Raw genomic sequence first — 16,191 nt, 5'->3', positions numbered from 1 at the left:
TTCTGAATGTCGAATCCGAAGTTGAGCTAATTCTACCCACCATGTCAGTATTTCCAGTTAAGGGTGAATTATGTGTAAGAAAAGTTGGTTCCATACATATGGGCCACAGCAAATGCGTTACTACAGTAGAATATAGTGATCAAGGCAAATCTTCATTTAGAGCTTCACGCCACTCCTATTTCATATGTGGTCAGACTGCATATATGGGTCTACCTCCAGACTGGGATGGTACCTGTTACATAGCATTCCTTTTGCCACCTGTTTTCCTAGCTCCTCCTGATTATTATCGAAATGTTCATTTAGTACACCACAGAGAGCGAAGAGATCTCCCAGTTGTCGATTATACTGAGACGGCATGGGACAAGTATGTAGATTTCAATAAAGGTATCTTTCCCTATATAGGTACAATTTCAAATAGTAAGCTGATACGTAGACTAACCAAGACTCTCGAAGCTGTAGTGAATGAGACTATAGCCGCCCTAGGCAATCTGACAGAGGAACAATCGGTGATGAGGATTGTTGTTCTTCAAAATCGTCTTGTCCTTGACGTCATCCTGGCCGATAGGGGCGGAGCTTGTAGGGTCATCGGATCCAGCTGCTGCGTATTCATACCAGAAAATTCGCCATCTGTATATAAAGCTATAACACGCCTTCATAAGATTGTGAGCCAGATACACGAGAATCCAGGCACTTGGACGTGGTCCGGGTGGTTTTGGAGTGTGATATCAGCCTGGGGATGGAGAGTTCTATCCTTCCTAGGTATTGGCCTTCTTATACTATTCAGTTGCTGCTTATGCCTGCAATGTGGACCAGCGATTTGTGGTCTGTGTGCCACATCGTGTATTCCGCATCAAGGTTTTCGCTCAAGATCCCGGAAGAAGAAAGAAGAAGAAATGATGCTCCATGAGCAAATCGATGGATTAATGAAGATTGATGTTTCTTGACGGGCAAGTAGGGGACAAGGAGGGAATGTGGAAATGTGGATTTTCCTGATCAGTTATGTCCCCTATCTTGGACCCCAACGGTTCTATGTGCATGTTACAAACACATGTATGTTCCCTCCAGTTCCAGTTTCGAAGACGCAAACATATGCGCGTCCACCGTCAACATGTTCTCTGTCAGATCCGCCATGAACGGGCTGGATATTCGATTCCTAAGTATGAAAGGCCACCGACTTTATATAGCCAAGTTACTCCATTTTCACAGTTCAGGCGAGTAGGCCCGATTCTGTCCTCAAAGCTTTTCCCTGCTCTCTGCCTTTGACAGCTTCAGCTTGAGCTCGCATCTGTATCCATGAACTTTGTCCTACTTCCTGTGCGGCTAACGGTGCCTGCCTCGGCCAGTTTTTGCCTGCCTGCCAAGAAGCTGTATTTCACCTTCGAATTATCTACTTTGCTCCTCAGCCGATGCATTCCTGTCTAGTAGTTTAGGTAAACATTTCCTTTAGCTCCCGAGCAAAGGGCCCGATCTCTCTGTCCTCATGCAAGTAATTCATAGCCCTGTTGCCATGGAAAGTTTTCTGCCTCTCGCATCTCATATAGACACTTAGACGCTTGTGCACGCACACACAGTCAGTATAGAATAGATTCTGTCCGAGAGTCCTTCCTTGTGGATAACATAGTTCTTTAAACATAGGATGTTAGATATGATTTGGGATTAGGTTGACTTGACCCCCCAGACTTTTCGTCTCCACATGTAGAGCTAAATGTCAAGTCCCCTTCACCCCCTAGTTGCACGTCAATCACACGTCATGCTGCTGCGCGCGCATCTCTGCCAAGTATTATCTTATAGATCCACCTATGTATAGATGTCATAACCAATCATGTTTCTTTTTACTCCTTATTACGCCCATTTTCGGTTACGCACTTACAGTATCGTTTCTCTTATCAATTGTTACGCCTTCTACATTTGTTTCATTGTAATGTATGTTCTATAAAAGCAATTTCCTGTCAATAAAATATCGTACTTCACTTCCTGAACCCCCGTGGTGACGGAACCTGAAGGCCGCGACTCGAGTCGGCCATTTTGGAATAAAGCCCATTCAGAAACCTCTTATACCACGGATTCTGCCTCTTATTATTCTGAGCTATTTTATTTAAGACTTCGTATGAAATTCAGTCCAGGTAAAAGAATATTTACCACACTAAGGCTACCGAAAACAAAACTGACAGGACCAATTTTTTCACCCTTGCTTCAGGTAGCGCAAGCAAAACCTCCCTCGATTACTTATGGCAGAGAAGTCCAGAGGGGTAGGGACGCAATGCTGCTGGATACTACCCTGGCGAAAGCATACAGAGTCATGCTAAACCTCCCATATTATACCTCGCCTGCAGAGATTTGACTCGAGTTTGGCCTAACCAAATAACTTCTTGCAAGGTGAGGTTCCTACATCAAGTGCTGGCACAAAATTAAGAACTCACCCAGGAACAAATTGAACCACCAGTTCTGGCAAGAACTGTGCAGCACACCCACCTCACCGGCCAAAAAATACTTGGAGGAATCCTTGGTTATTATTGGATTAGCTGACCTGTGGGAAACTCCAACCACCCATTTGCACTTCAAGCACGTAGCAAACAAGGTCATTAAGAAGCTGTCTCTTCTAGAAGACAAAGCAGCCTTTGCATGTAGGAGCCATGCATGGATGACACTGACCAGTTATAAATCCCTTGGGCCGCAGGCATATTTTACACTAGGGAATTCAAGGAAAACCAAAGAAACTTGTTTTAAATATAGGTTAGGTATCCTTCCAGCTATACCGCATCTTCCACCCTGGCAGAGAGAGAACCATGGGACCTTGTGCAGGCTATGTGGGGACGGGACTGAGGACATAGAACATCTCACGCCACACTTGGCATTGTGTGCAGTCCCATTCATCGGTCACATCGCCTCCTTCGCACATGCCTGGTTCCCTCCTCTTCCCACATTCTGCTAATGTGTGGCTGAGGTGCCATGCAGTTGATGGCTCATGTACATGGCTAGGCCAGGTTCCTACGGTAAGTTGTGCTGTCGTGTCTGGTGGGTGGGCATGTTGTTTGGCATGTTGTATGTGGTTTTGTAACGTGTGCATTCCCAGAGTTGTGAATTGTATAATTGTGGAGTGGAGGTGTGTGGTGTGTTCATTTGGTACTTACTAACGAGTAGTGCATTTCCGTAGGTGCCATCCTGGAAGCGCCGGTTGATGATGGATTGTTGGAAGATGCATGAATCATGCACCACTGCCTGGGTAGTTGACGACAACATTGGTGAAGAGTCCCCGGTGGTCCACTATTGCCTGCACATTGATGGAATTTGTGTGCTTTCTGTTGCGGTAATTGTGTGCAGTGTCGGCAGGGGGCACAAGTAGAACATGTGTGCAGTTGATTGCCCCGAAAACATGTGTGAATCCAGCTATGGCGTAGAAGCCTTGCTTAGTCTCTAGCTGCTCCTGCGCAGTGTGGGGGGAAGTATAGGTCTGGGGTACCAGGCTGATGATGGCATCCAAGACAGGTCTGAGGAACTTTGATAGGGCTGGCTGTGAGACTCCTCTGACTCTGGCGGTTGTTGGTTGGAAGGTACCAGAGGCCAACAGGTGCAGCACAGCCAGCAGCTTTGTCTGAGGAGGGATGTTGGTTGTCCGCTGTGTTGGTACAGTCAGCCTGAGGGCAATGATGGTCAGGATACGGAGGATGGTTGTCCTTTTGAGCCTATAGTGGGCAATGACATACTCTGGTGTCATGTCTGTGAGGCCGATGTGTTTTCTGAAGGTCTGCGGTCTGTGTCTGCGCTGCCTCTGTGGTGGTCTGGGGGTGGTGCGAGAGGTCTGGGGGTGGTGGCAGGCCTGGGAGTGGTGGCGGTGGGTGTTGTGGCCCTGTTGGGGCCCTGAGCTGCATGATCAGTAGCTCCATGGCATCTGTTGTTCTTCAGCTGTGGCTGTGGGCTGGGCTCCCTTTTCTGGTGCCGGCTGCCATCTGACTTTACACCAGGTCAGCCCAAAAAGGGGGTCATTTTAGGGCTGTTTGTAGAAAGGCCAGCTAGCAAAGTAAAAGTGAATTCAGTAGATGATTTAGATAAGGAAAAGTGTTCCAACATTGAACTTACCGTTGACTCAAAACTAGGGAAATATAAAGGTCCATTAGGAATAGTACACATAGTTAGTGTATAGTTATATATAATGGGTGATTCAGGTTCTCCAATTTCAATTTTGGTTAATCATACATTTATTAAATTGCCGAAGAATGTGAAATTCATAGAGTCAGATGTCGACACAAAAGCATTTGGATAATTTGACATTGAAATGCTAGGATACTTTAATGACATTTGAATTCAAAGGAGGTTCCATAAAAACAAAAATGTATGGGGCACTAAAGGGAAGAGATACAATAGGATAGCAAGATCTTGGTAAATTTGGTACTTTGCCAAAACCTGTCTCTGAGGAACCCATACTGTTGGAGACATGTCTATTCTCAGTGTGGAGCCAAAAGACCAGGATTTGCAAATTGAAGAGGAGTTGGAACAACATGATAAGGTATGTTTCATACATATTGGTTGCGTAAAAGGATTTGAGCATCATATCAAGTTATGAGAAAATGCCACACCAGTGACTCATAAAGTCGACACGTACCACTTTCAGTCAGAAAGAACTATTAAGTACACTGTAAAAAAGATATTATAATAGAACCTAATGACTTATCAGAATGAGTTTCGACAATAGTAATTACTAAGAAGACAAGCATTGGTAATGCACCGGTTTCATCAATGTAATGAATAAAGAGTGTTTTCATCAATCATCCTCCAGGAGAAGGAATGAGCTCCCTGAAAGATAACACAGGAGTGGATAGGATGTGACTCAGCGGCCAGGGCTGCTGACCCGAGAGCTGGGGATTACCCTTCGAGTCTTGGCGGCGCCTCGCAAAATCCGGTGATTCTCTGCCAATCACGTAATCTCCCCGGGTGATTAATAGTTATATTAAAGCAAAAAGAGGCAAAATTTTATGAGAATACAGTTCCACCAAAGCGGATATTAACATTATTTAGTCGGCCTGAAACTGATAAGAACAAGCATTGGTAAATGCAGGAGCATATGCTACAGCCAATAGAAATGGAGGAAAGGTAAGTGGCATGCACAGGAACCAATGAGAAGCCAGTAGCAAGAGTAGAGGAGGCCCTCTTAAGTTTGTATTAAAAACAATAGATTTCTCAAGCGCTTTGTGCAGATTTAAGATCATTAAATAAAAATGCTATAGTGGATTATCATTCACTTCCGAAAATTCAGTGAGTGGGACAAAATACTTTTCAATTATTGATTTAATATCTACGTATCATTGAGAGAAGTTGGATGAATATTCAAAAGAAATAAACCACTTTTACTACATCATTTGCAGCGTATCGCTATGTCTGTCTACCTTTTGGTTTGGCATTAGCTCCAGTGTGTTCCAAAGTTAATAGACTTTTTTGAGGGCATGCAAGTTTTTCACACCTTCCAAGATTACATTATGATTCATGCTAAGAGTGTACGAGAACATAACGATATTTTAAACAAGGTTTTGGAGGTAGTTGAAAACAAAATCACTAAATCTAAAAGTCAATTTGCAAAACCTTATTTAAGGAAGGCTGTAAGGAAGGCACCTATACCCAAGACAGAGATTTGTTAAAGTCATTTCTTGGAATGAGTGAATATTATGCATGTTTTATTCAAGGTTACATAATTTTTGTTGAACCTTTAGAAAGATTACTTTAAAAACAAGCATTTGAAATGCAATAGGTCTTGCATTTGTGAAACTTTAAGCTATTGATGTTGCAAATGCTAATGGTTTTTTTTCTTCTTTTTTTGGTTAAAAAATATCCCAGCAGCACCATAAGAAATAAAAGATATTTCACAAAGCAAGGAAAGGGTGCAGTAGCACAGGCTGTTACTATGAGTCCCTGTGGAGTTATAAAGCGCCCTCTATTAGCCATATAATGCAATTATAAAGAGAAAGATTGCAGCTCCGCATATCTTTCCATTTGTTTTTATTGGAAGTGAGATTTGTGTTAACTTGCGTTTTAAAAATGCCCCATTGATTTTAATTAAATGGTACATTTTCAAAACCCAAACTAGCAAAAATCTCACTACCAAAAAAAAAACAAATGGAAAGCTGCAATTTTTCCATTTATAATTGCATTAAGGATGCACTACCATATGTGGCGAAGAAAGGTCTCTTTACAACTCCGCGGGCCACTCAGTAAAAGACTGTGGTACTGCACCCTTTTCTTGCTTAATGGAATTGTTGTTTATTTTTACTTATGCTACTGATGGGATATTTTTTAACAAAAAAAAACATTAGCATTTACACCTCCAATAGCTAAAAGTTTAACTATTGTGAGACCAATTGCATTGCAAATGCTTTTTTTAAATGTATTTTGTTTGTTGTTATGGAAGAGAGACATGCTGCCAGTATGTCAGCCTTTTGAAAACGTTCACACCTTATTGTAGTTCATGCAGGAAGTAGGGAGGTGTGAAAAAGGACTGAAGAAGCATATTGTAGAGTTGGTTGCATATGAATCAGTGCTACCTGTTGTCTTCAAGATCTCAAGTGATGTATTTATGTTAAGACCAAGCATCCTCTATTGCAGAAAATAAAATTTCAAAATGATACTAGAGAATGACAAGGCACACTGCTCTCCCACGAAGGGCGATGAGAGGTGGTTATACGGTTACAACTGAGGCATGCCCACACAAGCAAGCAAGTCGCAATATTTTAGCACCAATTCAAATCGTTTCACGCAGTTCTGGTGGGTGTACAACTATTTTGTATTGTTGCGGCCGCTGCCTCCAAAAAAACCCTGAGCTCCTTAAGTTACCCTTCCTAAGGGCACACTGACCATTAACCCAATCTGAATGTTGTACCGTTTGGCTGGGTTAATGGTACTGATGCCGTACCGCTCTTGGTTTAGGAACACACTAGTGTTGCTTATTATTAGCATTTTTCATGTAAAAGTGTGTTACCAAACCTGCGTTGTACAGCTCTTTTCACCTTGTAAGCAGGCGCTGATGCACAGCGCATGGTTACTGCACCTCAAACTGATCACCGCCTACCTGTAGGCTACCGGCACCTAACTAAGGGGCATATCAGCAATGGCCGGAGTTAAAATTATCGCCGCTTTAGCGTCCGTTTTCGGACAAAAAGCGGCAATAATTTTAACGCCCTATTAGCAAGGACACGCTATCGCGTGAATCCATGTTTCTTCGCCCATTCCCTTAACGCCCAGCTTTGCATCTCTAATGAGATGCAAAGTGGGGGTTCCTACCCAGAATAACGGGAGAAATGTCGCTAAGTGACATTTCTCCTATTATCAAGCCTCACGCAAAGAAGCATAGCGACAATAAAAGTAGCGATAACCTCTGTTATCGCTACTTTCCTTACGCCTGCTTTGAAACTGACTTAGCCATGATATCCTATGTAAGGTGAATATCATGGCTAGGTATGTGTAGCCCTATCAGCAAGCTTTCGCCAAAAGTTGTGCGATTATCGCTGGATTTCCAGCGATAATCACACAGTTGGCAGCTTGCGCTCTGAATGTTATCGCTTTGGAGATAAGCGTTGCTGATTGCACGCTATCTCCGCGATAAGATTCAGAGTTGGCCGGCTATAATTATCCTCGCGCTATGTGCGCTTAGCGATAATTATCGCTGACCCTTGCTGATATGCCCCTAAAGTCGTAGGTGTCATGCCTAAAGTTCAAAGACGTTTAAACAGTGGTCATTAACTACGATGCATTTCAAATCTTTAAAAACATTTACAAGCAAAGTTATTTTGAATCAGAGAAAGGTTTAGATATTTAGAGCTGTCTGTTCGAAGATACCACAGTTACGGACCTGGGTAGGGCCCAGATCTGGGTGGTGCTCATGTACACGAGAGTGGTGTATATTGAGAGGTTATGTACACAGTGGGAGGCACGCAGCAAGCTGAGGTATTGTCAAACACGAATCCATTGGGGTTTGCAATGGCGTGGCTGTGGTATGTAATGGAGAGTGAGTTTTTGTATGTGGTGACTTCAATCTAACAGTTGGTTCACTGAAATGGACCAATTTCTGTTCCTCGTTTTCAGATATGCACAAAGTGCCCATCTGCTTCAATTTCATGGGGATGCCCTTTGTGGTCAGGCAGTGCCAGGTTCGTAGGTATGCATAAGGGGCAGCACACTGCCACGTTAGAGAGATTAACGAGATGCAACTGCGGTGCTAAGGGGGCATGAGTATGAAGCCAGTGGCTCCCTGTGCCAGCCTGTAGATGTGTACATTGTGACCTCACAAAGTTCTACAATGCCAGGCTCGTAGGTCTGCACAAGGTGGCACCGCAGTGTGATGGTCACAAGGATGCACAAGGTGACACAGTTGTGTCAGGTTCGTAGATGGCAGTGGCTCTATAGTTCTGCAGGTAGTGGCTGTGATGTTGCTGGCCTTTTATATGTTGGCGAGTATTGATTAATGACACTGAACCAGCTTGTACTTCCAGGGCTCGGTCGCGACTGATTTTCAGCAATGTCCACAGTTATTTATTTGCCATAAACATTCCCATGTAAGTGTGTGTTTACAAGGCAACCACCCCTCGATGTTGCAGCGAGGTGGTACACTCCAGTGGTCTCATGCTTCAATTCTAGTTGCAGTTGCTCAGTGGCTTTAGCTTTGCTTAACGTGATGACGGCATAGACTTGACAGACAGGATTTTTTGTATTACTCTTCTTAACAATGAACAGCCTTGCAGCAAATTGCTTTAGCAGTCTCAGGTTTAAGAAGCCTTTTTAATGGGCAGGTTTGCGGCCCTGCAGATTTATACGCATGGCGGCCTGTGAAGCGGGCGCCATGCTAAATAAAACAAAATCGTAACAAGTCACCAACATGCGAACTGCGAGGCTGTGAGTAATCGGCCCTGAAAGCCAAGATCCTTCCTAATTAAAAGAGGCACATCAGGGTGCACGCGAGTGCAATGAAGAGTGAAAACCCGACGTGAAGCAGCGACTCTAAGGCTTTTAATCAAAATAAAGAGCCAAAGCATTGGAAAAATGCTGTAAACAGACACCTTCATTGCCCAAGCCCTTGCCCCCTGATCCCTGCCAGAAGTGCACATAAGCATAAACAGCCTTGTTAAAGGCACCCGCTGTGGAAGGAATGCATCTCTCATTCTGCCACCCCTGCTCGCTCCCGAGACCCAAACGCGATGGGACTGAACATTAAGAAGAGGTGGGACATGCACTCGCCTTTGGCCAATTGCGTGCTTTCATTTTTTGAAAGCCACATGCAAGGGCCAATAGATGTGTAAACCACACATACAAGCTTTCTGAAAGCTTTCTGAATGTCTGGAGTGATTCCAAGGGGCCCTCTCCTAGGGCAGCGCATTCGCGCTGCACTAGGCTTGACCTAAAAAGGCTACATTTGAATTAAGTACAGACCAATAGAAAGCTTTCCAGGACATCAAACAGGTTATTTTAATAGCACCTGCTCTTAAATCGTATGATCCAATGGAAGGAATATCATCACAGTAGATGCCAGTGGCAAAGGCTTAGGAGCTGTTGTTAGCCAGGTAGTGGGTGGTGAAGAATACACTGTGGACTTTATTTTGAGGGGGCTAAAAGATGCAGAAAAAAAGTACAGTACTACTGGGAGAGAAGTCTTGGCATGTGTCTGGTCTGTAAAAAAAATTGAAAAGCTATTTATGGGGGAAAAGCTTTGAAATAGTTACAGATCATAAACCACTTTCGTTTATGTTTGACGGTTGTGGTAGAGGAACGGCAACTGTTACTTTACTTTAAGGTTGACCAGGTTGATGTCTAGATTACAGGAATGTAATTTTGCAGTTAGACATATATCTGAAGGATCTAAGAGATGGGCTGCTTGGTTGTCTAGATCACCAATTGAAGATGTGGATGAACATAATAATATGTCAGACCAGGAGTGTGTTGTGTATGTGGTCGATGCCATTGATGGTTGTAAGGGGTCTATCCGTAATAATGAATGGATGGAAGGTATGAAAATGGGTATTGTTTTGAATAATATAAAAGAGTATGTGGTGAATGGTTGGCCACCAATTAGGAATTTGAATAATAAAATAAAAGGTTATAAACAAATTGCTGATGAATTGACCATTGTAGGAGAATTGCTCATGAGACATGATATATTTGTACCATCTTGTATACTTGCAGATTACAAAGGAGGCATCAATGGTTTACACATGAGGCATCAAAAGTTTACAAAGGAGGCATCAATGGTTTCCAAAGGAGGCATCAATGGTTTACAAACAAGGGCATCAATAGTTTACAAAGGAGGCATCAATGGTTTCCAAAGGAGGCATCAATGGTTTACAAACTAGGGCATCAATAGTTTACAAAGGAGGCTTCATTGGGTTACAAAGGAGGAATCAATGGGTTACACAGGAGGTATCAATAGTTTACAAAGCAGACATATATAGTTTACAAAGGAGACATCAATGGTTTACACATGAGGCATCAATAATTTACAAAGGAGGCATCAATGGTTTACAAACTAGGGCATCAATAGTTGACAAAGGAGGCTTCAATGGGTTACAAAGGAGGAATCAATGGGTTACAAAGGAGGAATCAATGGGTTACAAAGGAGGAATCAATGGGTTACAAAGGAGGCATCAATGGTTTACGCAGGCGGCAACAATGAGTTACACAGAAGGCATCAATGGGTTTACAAAGGAGGTATCAATGGTTTACAAAGGAGGCATCTCTGGGTTACAATGGAGGCATCAATGGTTTACAATGGATGTATCCTTTATGTGACGTGTCTGAAAGAGCTCACAAAATTGCAGTTAAGCTCTCTGCTGCCGTAAGCAGTAAAATGTTCATTTACACACGCTCCCTTACACACCAAACAACTGATGCAAATAGTAAATGGCATTGGCACCAAGGCTAGTGGCTGAAGGAGGCCGACCCCTTGAACACTCTATATAGGCTGACTCCAAGTTGATTCAGAATGTGAATGGCGCTTCAGGCAACCAACTCTTTCTTGGTATTTTTATGAATTTGATTATGATGATGGTTATGAGTATTATTATTATTATTAGTAGTAGTATTTAGGAGACCGGTAAAACTGCATTTTATGCCCGACTTAAGAATAAAAGAAACCATAGACCACAGTGTCAAGATTGAAGAAGACAAGATTTCCATTTGGAAATGTTCATCTATAATTGTTTCCTTGTTTTAGGCCCTGATGCTTTGGCTGAGAGGACTCTGTGCGCTGGAGAATAAACTTTAATGCTATTAAGAACCAGAAGATCACCTCTTGCATCAATGTACAGAAAGACATATCTAATAATTGAAAATGTTTTGGTAACAATTTGTTCAGCTTCAAATTAATTTGTTTGATGAGTGCTGCAAATGTGACCAATTATATTCAGACGGATTTCAGTTCATTTCTGTGAAGTGTGACAAGTATGAATTTTGTTCAGAAACAATTATATTTTGTAAATATATATGAAACTGATTATCTTTAACTTATAAGACCGGAAATAACGTGTTTAGTTCCTGTAACAAATCTATTATAATATGTGAAAATATATACAAACAAATGTATTGGTATATTGAACTAAAATTGCAACAATTTCAACAAATGGTGGTTCATCCTATAAAGAAACCAGCACAAGAAGAGTGTATTAAATAATGGAGGCATACGCATTATAAGAAGAGGGAGAAAGCAGAAACAGTATTTTAAAGGACATTTGTTAGCAGTAACATTGTACAGTGTGTACCTAGGTTGGTTTGGTTACCAGGCTGCATCTTTGAATGTCCAACTGTACCCACTTTTGTGTGGAGTAAGTGCCATCAGCCTCCTTATCTCTTACTGGACGTAATTGTTGCAATCTCCACATCATCAAAAACAGCACAGACATCAAGGAAGCGTCAGCCATTAGGATAATGACCTTCATGCCAAATGCCACTGGGTAGAATCCCTGGTCCATAGTGTTGCATCCAGCCCTAAATCAGTCCTCTTGATAAAGAATAGACCCGTGGTCCTAGATCCATATTTTAACTCACTGCACATTTTTAAAAAGCCTCAGTGATCATGTCCAGCAACAAGACCATCAGCTTCTTTACTGCCACCTTTTTATGATCTGGCTTGACAGACAGTTATCTGAGAATTGCCAGGTGAGGGGCTTTGGCTCCAAGTACATGTTGGGAGCCATGTTTGCACAATTTGATCAGGCAAGCAAAAAGAGTGGTTGTACTGCACTCCTACTGGCTGTTGGGCGGTTTTAGCTTGAGGCCGGTTGAATACTAGGATGTGTATAATCCCAATTGGGAATAAGAGTGACTGATATATGCATTATATGATTTTATATATCTGAGGACAAAGTGGTTAACTAAACCCAAGAGAATTATTTTTCTCACATGTTGGACGGTTCCCACAGACTTCACCTAATATAGCCTCTGTGTTAAAATCTGATGTCAGTGACTTGCAAGGGAACCTTTGATAATAGTGTGGTAAATAAAATCTTCTTTACCGATCTGAATTTCATACTGGAACTTTAAACAAATAGCTCAGAATAATAAGAGGCAGAATCCGTGGTATAAGAGGTTTCTGAAAGGGCTTTATTCCAAAAAGTGGCCGACTCGAGTCGCGGCCTTCAGGTTCCGTCACCGCAAAGGTTCAGGAAGTGAAGTACGATACTTTATTGACAGACATGCATTTTTATAGTAATTACATTACAATGAAACGAATGTAGAAGGCGTAACATTTGATAAGAAAAGTGACATAGCAAATACGTAATCGAAACTAGGCGTAATAAGGAGTAAAAAGAAACATAATTGGTTAAAGTTATCATATATAGGTGGTTCTATAAGATAATATTTGGCATAGATGCGCGCGCAGCAGCATGACGTGTAATTGACGTGTAACTAGGGGGTGAAGGGGGCTTGACATTAACTCTACATGTGGAGACGAAAAGTCTAGGGGGTCAAGTCAACCTAATCCCAAATCATATCTAACATCCTATGTTTAAAGAACTATGTTATCCACAAGGAAGGACTCTCGGGCAAAATCTAGTCTATACTGACTGTGTGTGCGTGCACAAACGTCTAAGTGTCTATATGAGATGCAGGAGGCAGAAAACTTTCCATGGCAACTGGACTATGAATTACTTGCAGGAGGACAGCCCTTTGCACGAGAGCTAAAGGAAATGTTTACCTAAATCACTAGACAGGAATGCATCGGCTGAAGAGCAAAGTAGATAATTCGAAGGTGAAATACAGCTTCTTGGCAGGCAGGCGAAAACTGGCCGAGGCAGGCACCGTTAGCTGCACAGGAAATAGGACAAAGTTCATGGATACAGATGCGAGCTCAAGCTGAAGCTTGTCAGAGACAGAGAGCAGGGAAAAGCTTTGAGGACAGAATCGGGCCTACTTCGCCTGAACTGTAAAAATGGAGTAACTTGAGCCATATAAAGTCGGTGGCCTTTCCTACTTAGGAAGCGAATATCCAGCCCATTGATGGCGGATCTGACAGAGAACATGTTGACGGTGGACGCACATGTGTTTGCGTCTTCGAAACTGGAACTGGAGAGAACATACATGTACTTGTAACATGCATATGGAACCGTTGGGGTCCAAGATAGGGGACATAACTGATCAGGAAAATCCACTTTTCCACATTCCCTCCTTGTCCCCTTACTTGCCCGTCAAGAAACATCAATCTTCATTAATCCATCGATTTGCTCATTGAGCATCATTTCTTCTTCTTTCTTCTTCCGGGATTTTGAACGAAAACCTTGATGTGGAATACACGATGTGGCACACAAACCACAAATCGCTGGTCCACATTGCAGACATAGGCAGCAACTGAATAGTATAAGAAGGCCAATACCTAGGAAGGATAGAACTCTCCATCCCCAGGCTGATATCAGACTCCAAAACCACCCGGACCAAGTCCAAGTGCCTGGGTCTTCGTGTATCTGGCTCACAATCTTATGAAGGCGTGTTATAGCTTTGTATACAGATGGCGAATTTTCTGGTATGAATACGCAGCAGCTGGATCCGATGACCCTACAAGCTCCGCCCCTATCGGCCAGGATGACGTCAAGGACAAGACGATTTTGAAGGACAACAATCCTCATCACTGATTGTTCCTCTGTCAGATTGCCTAGGGCGGCTATAGTTTCATTCACTACAGCTTCAAGAGTCTTGGTTAGTCTACGTATCAGCTTACTATTTGAAATTGTACCTATATATGGAAAAATACCTTTATTAAAATCTACATACTTGTCCCATGCCGTCTCAGTATAATCGACAACTGGGAGATCTCTTCGCTCTCTATTGTGTGCTAAACGAGTATTTCGATAATAGTCAGGAGGAGCTAAGAAAACAGGTGGCAGGAGGAATGCAATGTAACAGGTACCATCCCAATCTAGAGGTAGACGCATATATGCCGTCTGACCACATATAAAGTAGGAATGGCGAGAAGCTCTAAATGAAGATTTACCTTGATCACTATATTCTACCGTAGTAACACATTTGCTATGGCCCATAGGTATGGAACCAACTTTTCTTACACATAATTCACCTTTAACTGGGAATACGGACATGGTGGGCAAAATTAGCTCAACTTCGGATTTGACATTCAGAATCATGAGATTAGGTGTAAAATTACCTAATCTATACACTTCATTTTCTAGATCAGTTCCTGTTCTACTGGGGTGACCCTCCTTGTCAGGGTGACAGACTTTGTATAACACTATATTCAGATTTCCCCATATCCAATGGTGTTGATAAACTGCTGTGTTGGAATCTATGGAATTCAACAAACTAAACCATGCTCCACAGGTACCATTATATGTGAACGGATGTGGAAAGAAAGGCAGAACTCCTTTGTTGTTCTGATAGGGAGGGAGTCGACCACACACCCAACAATTAGTGGCATTACTAGTCTGATGGGAATGATGTAACATACTAATGAAAGTGTTATTACGCAGCGCAAGTCTGTAGGACAACTCATGTGGGGGTAGATCACTAAAAGAGTGTTCATCAGTTATATTGGAAGCACGTCTAGAAACAGGATAATACATATGCAATAATATACTTGCAGTAACTATTATAAAACTTAAGAAAAACAAAATTAATAAAGTCACAATACAGTGGCTACGCAGTACTTTACAGTAAGCATGTCGTTTCAATATTATTTTAGACTGTACATGATTCAGACCTAAGGGATACATGTCGGGACCGACTCAACCGCTTCACCTTGGAGAGGACTTAAACAATCAAATCGTCCGACAGTTTGGGCCTGGACCTAAGTTTCTGTTTGTACAGTTCGGCGCTACTGGCCTCAGCCAAAGGTAGCTTTGAGTCAGTGGGGGAAGACACACGGGGAGGACTGTTCATGTCAGGAGGAAGTCCATGAAATTTTTTGATATGGCTGGAGTGAACCCAGCCCTTTCTCCCTTCGATCTTCACGGCTGTTCTTGTTGTCAGCAGGACTAGCTTAGGAAGTTTCCACCTGGGCTCCAGCTGGCTTTTCCTATCGAAATTCCTGACGAGCACAAAATCACCGGGAACCACGTCATGGGGTTTCACCTCAGTGTTGTCAGGAAAAGCTGCGACCACCTGTGAACGACAAGATTGTAGTGCAGACATCAAGGAAGCCAGGTAATCTGTCAGCATATTACAGTCAACATCAGTTATTTTTCGAGGTATAGGCGTCCCCCACATATTAGGTGGTCTGCCAAAGACCACCTCATACGGGGATAGCCCTGTTCGAGAGTGTGCTACCATTCTCATGTAAAATAGTGCAACTGGTAAGGCTACTATCCAGTCAACACCTTTTTCCTGACATATTTTAGATAATCTGATTTTCAAAAGTTGATTATGTCGTTCCACGAGACCTGCTGCCTCGGGGTGTCGGACACAATGGAACTTCCACTGATATCCTAGCAGAAGTGAAACATGTTTCATTAATTCGGATGAGAAGGGTTGGCCGTTATCTGAATATACAACACGTGGTAAACCGTACCGTGGGAAGAATTCTCGAACTAGCTGTTTGGCAGTAGTCGGGGCAGTGTAATCTGATACAGGGTACGCCTCTGTCCAACGGGAGAGAGCGCAGACAACTACGAGAACATATTTGAATCCTCGACAACGTTCCATCTGAATATAATCCATCTGGAGGACTTCAAAAGGATGATCAGGAGGCTGAAATCCACCCTGCTCTACGGGGACACT

The 16,191-nt window shown here is 42.7% G+C and overlaps 1 protein-coding gene across 1 annotated transcript in view; it reads left to right on the top strand.

Moving 5' to 3' along the window:
- The window catches only part of LOC146808725 (cell adhesion molecule CEACAM6-like), a 465,149-nt gene extending 453,717 nt beyond the window's left edge, over positions 1 to 11,432 (top strand). Inside the window, exon 10 of the mRNA XM_085615536.1 lies at positions 11,186 to 11,432. Coding sequence (XP_085471662.1) covers positions 11,186 to 11,192 — 7 coding nt within the window. The 3' untranslated portion in view covers positions 11,193 to 11,432. The remainder of the gene's footprint in view (positions 1 to 11,185) is intronic.
- The last annotated feature ends 4,759 nt before the right edge of the window (positions 11,433 to 16,191 follow it).

Source organism: Triturus cristatus, chromosome 7, assembly GCF_964204655.1.
Source record: "Triturus cristatus chromosome 7, aTriCri1.1, whole genome shotgun sequence".
Lineage (NCBI taxonomy): Eukaryota > Metazoa > Chordata > Amphibia > Caudata > Salamandridae > Triturus > Triturus cristatus.
This window is presented reverse-complemented; position numbering and strand designations above follow the sequence as displayed.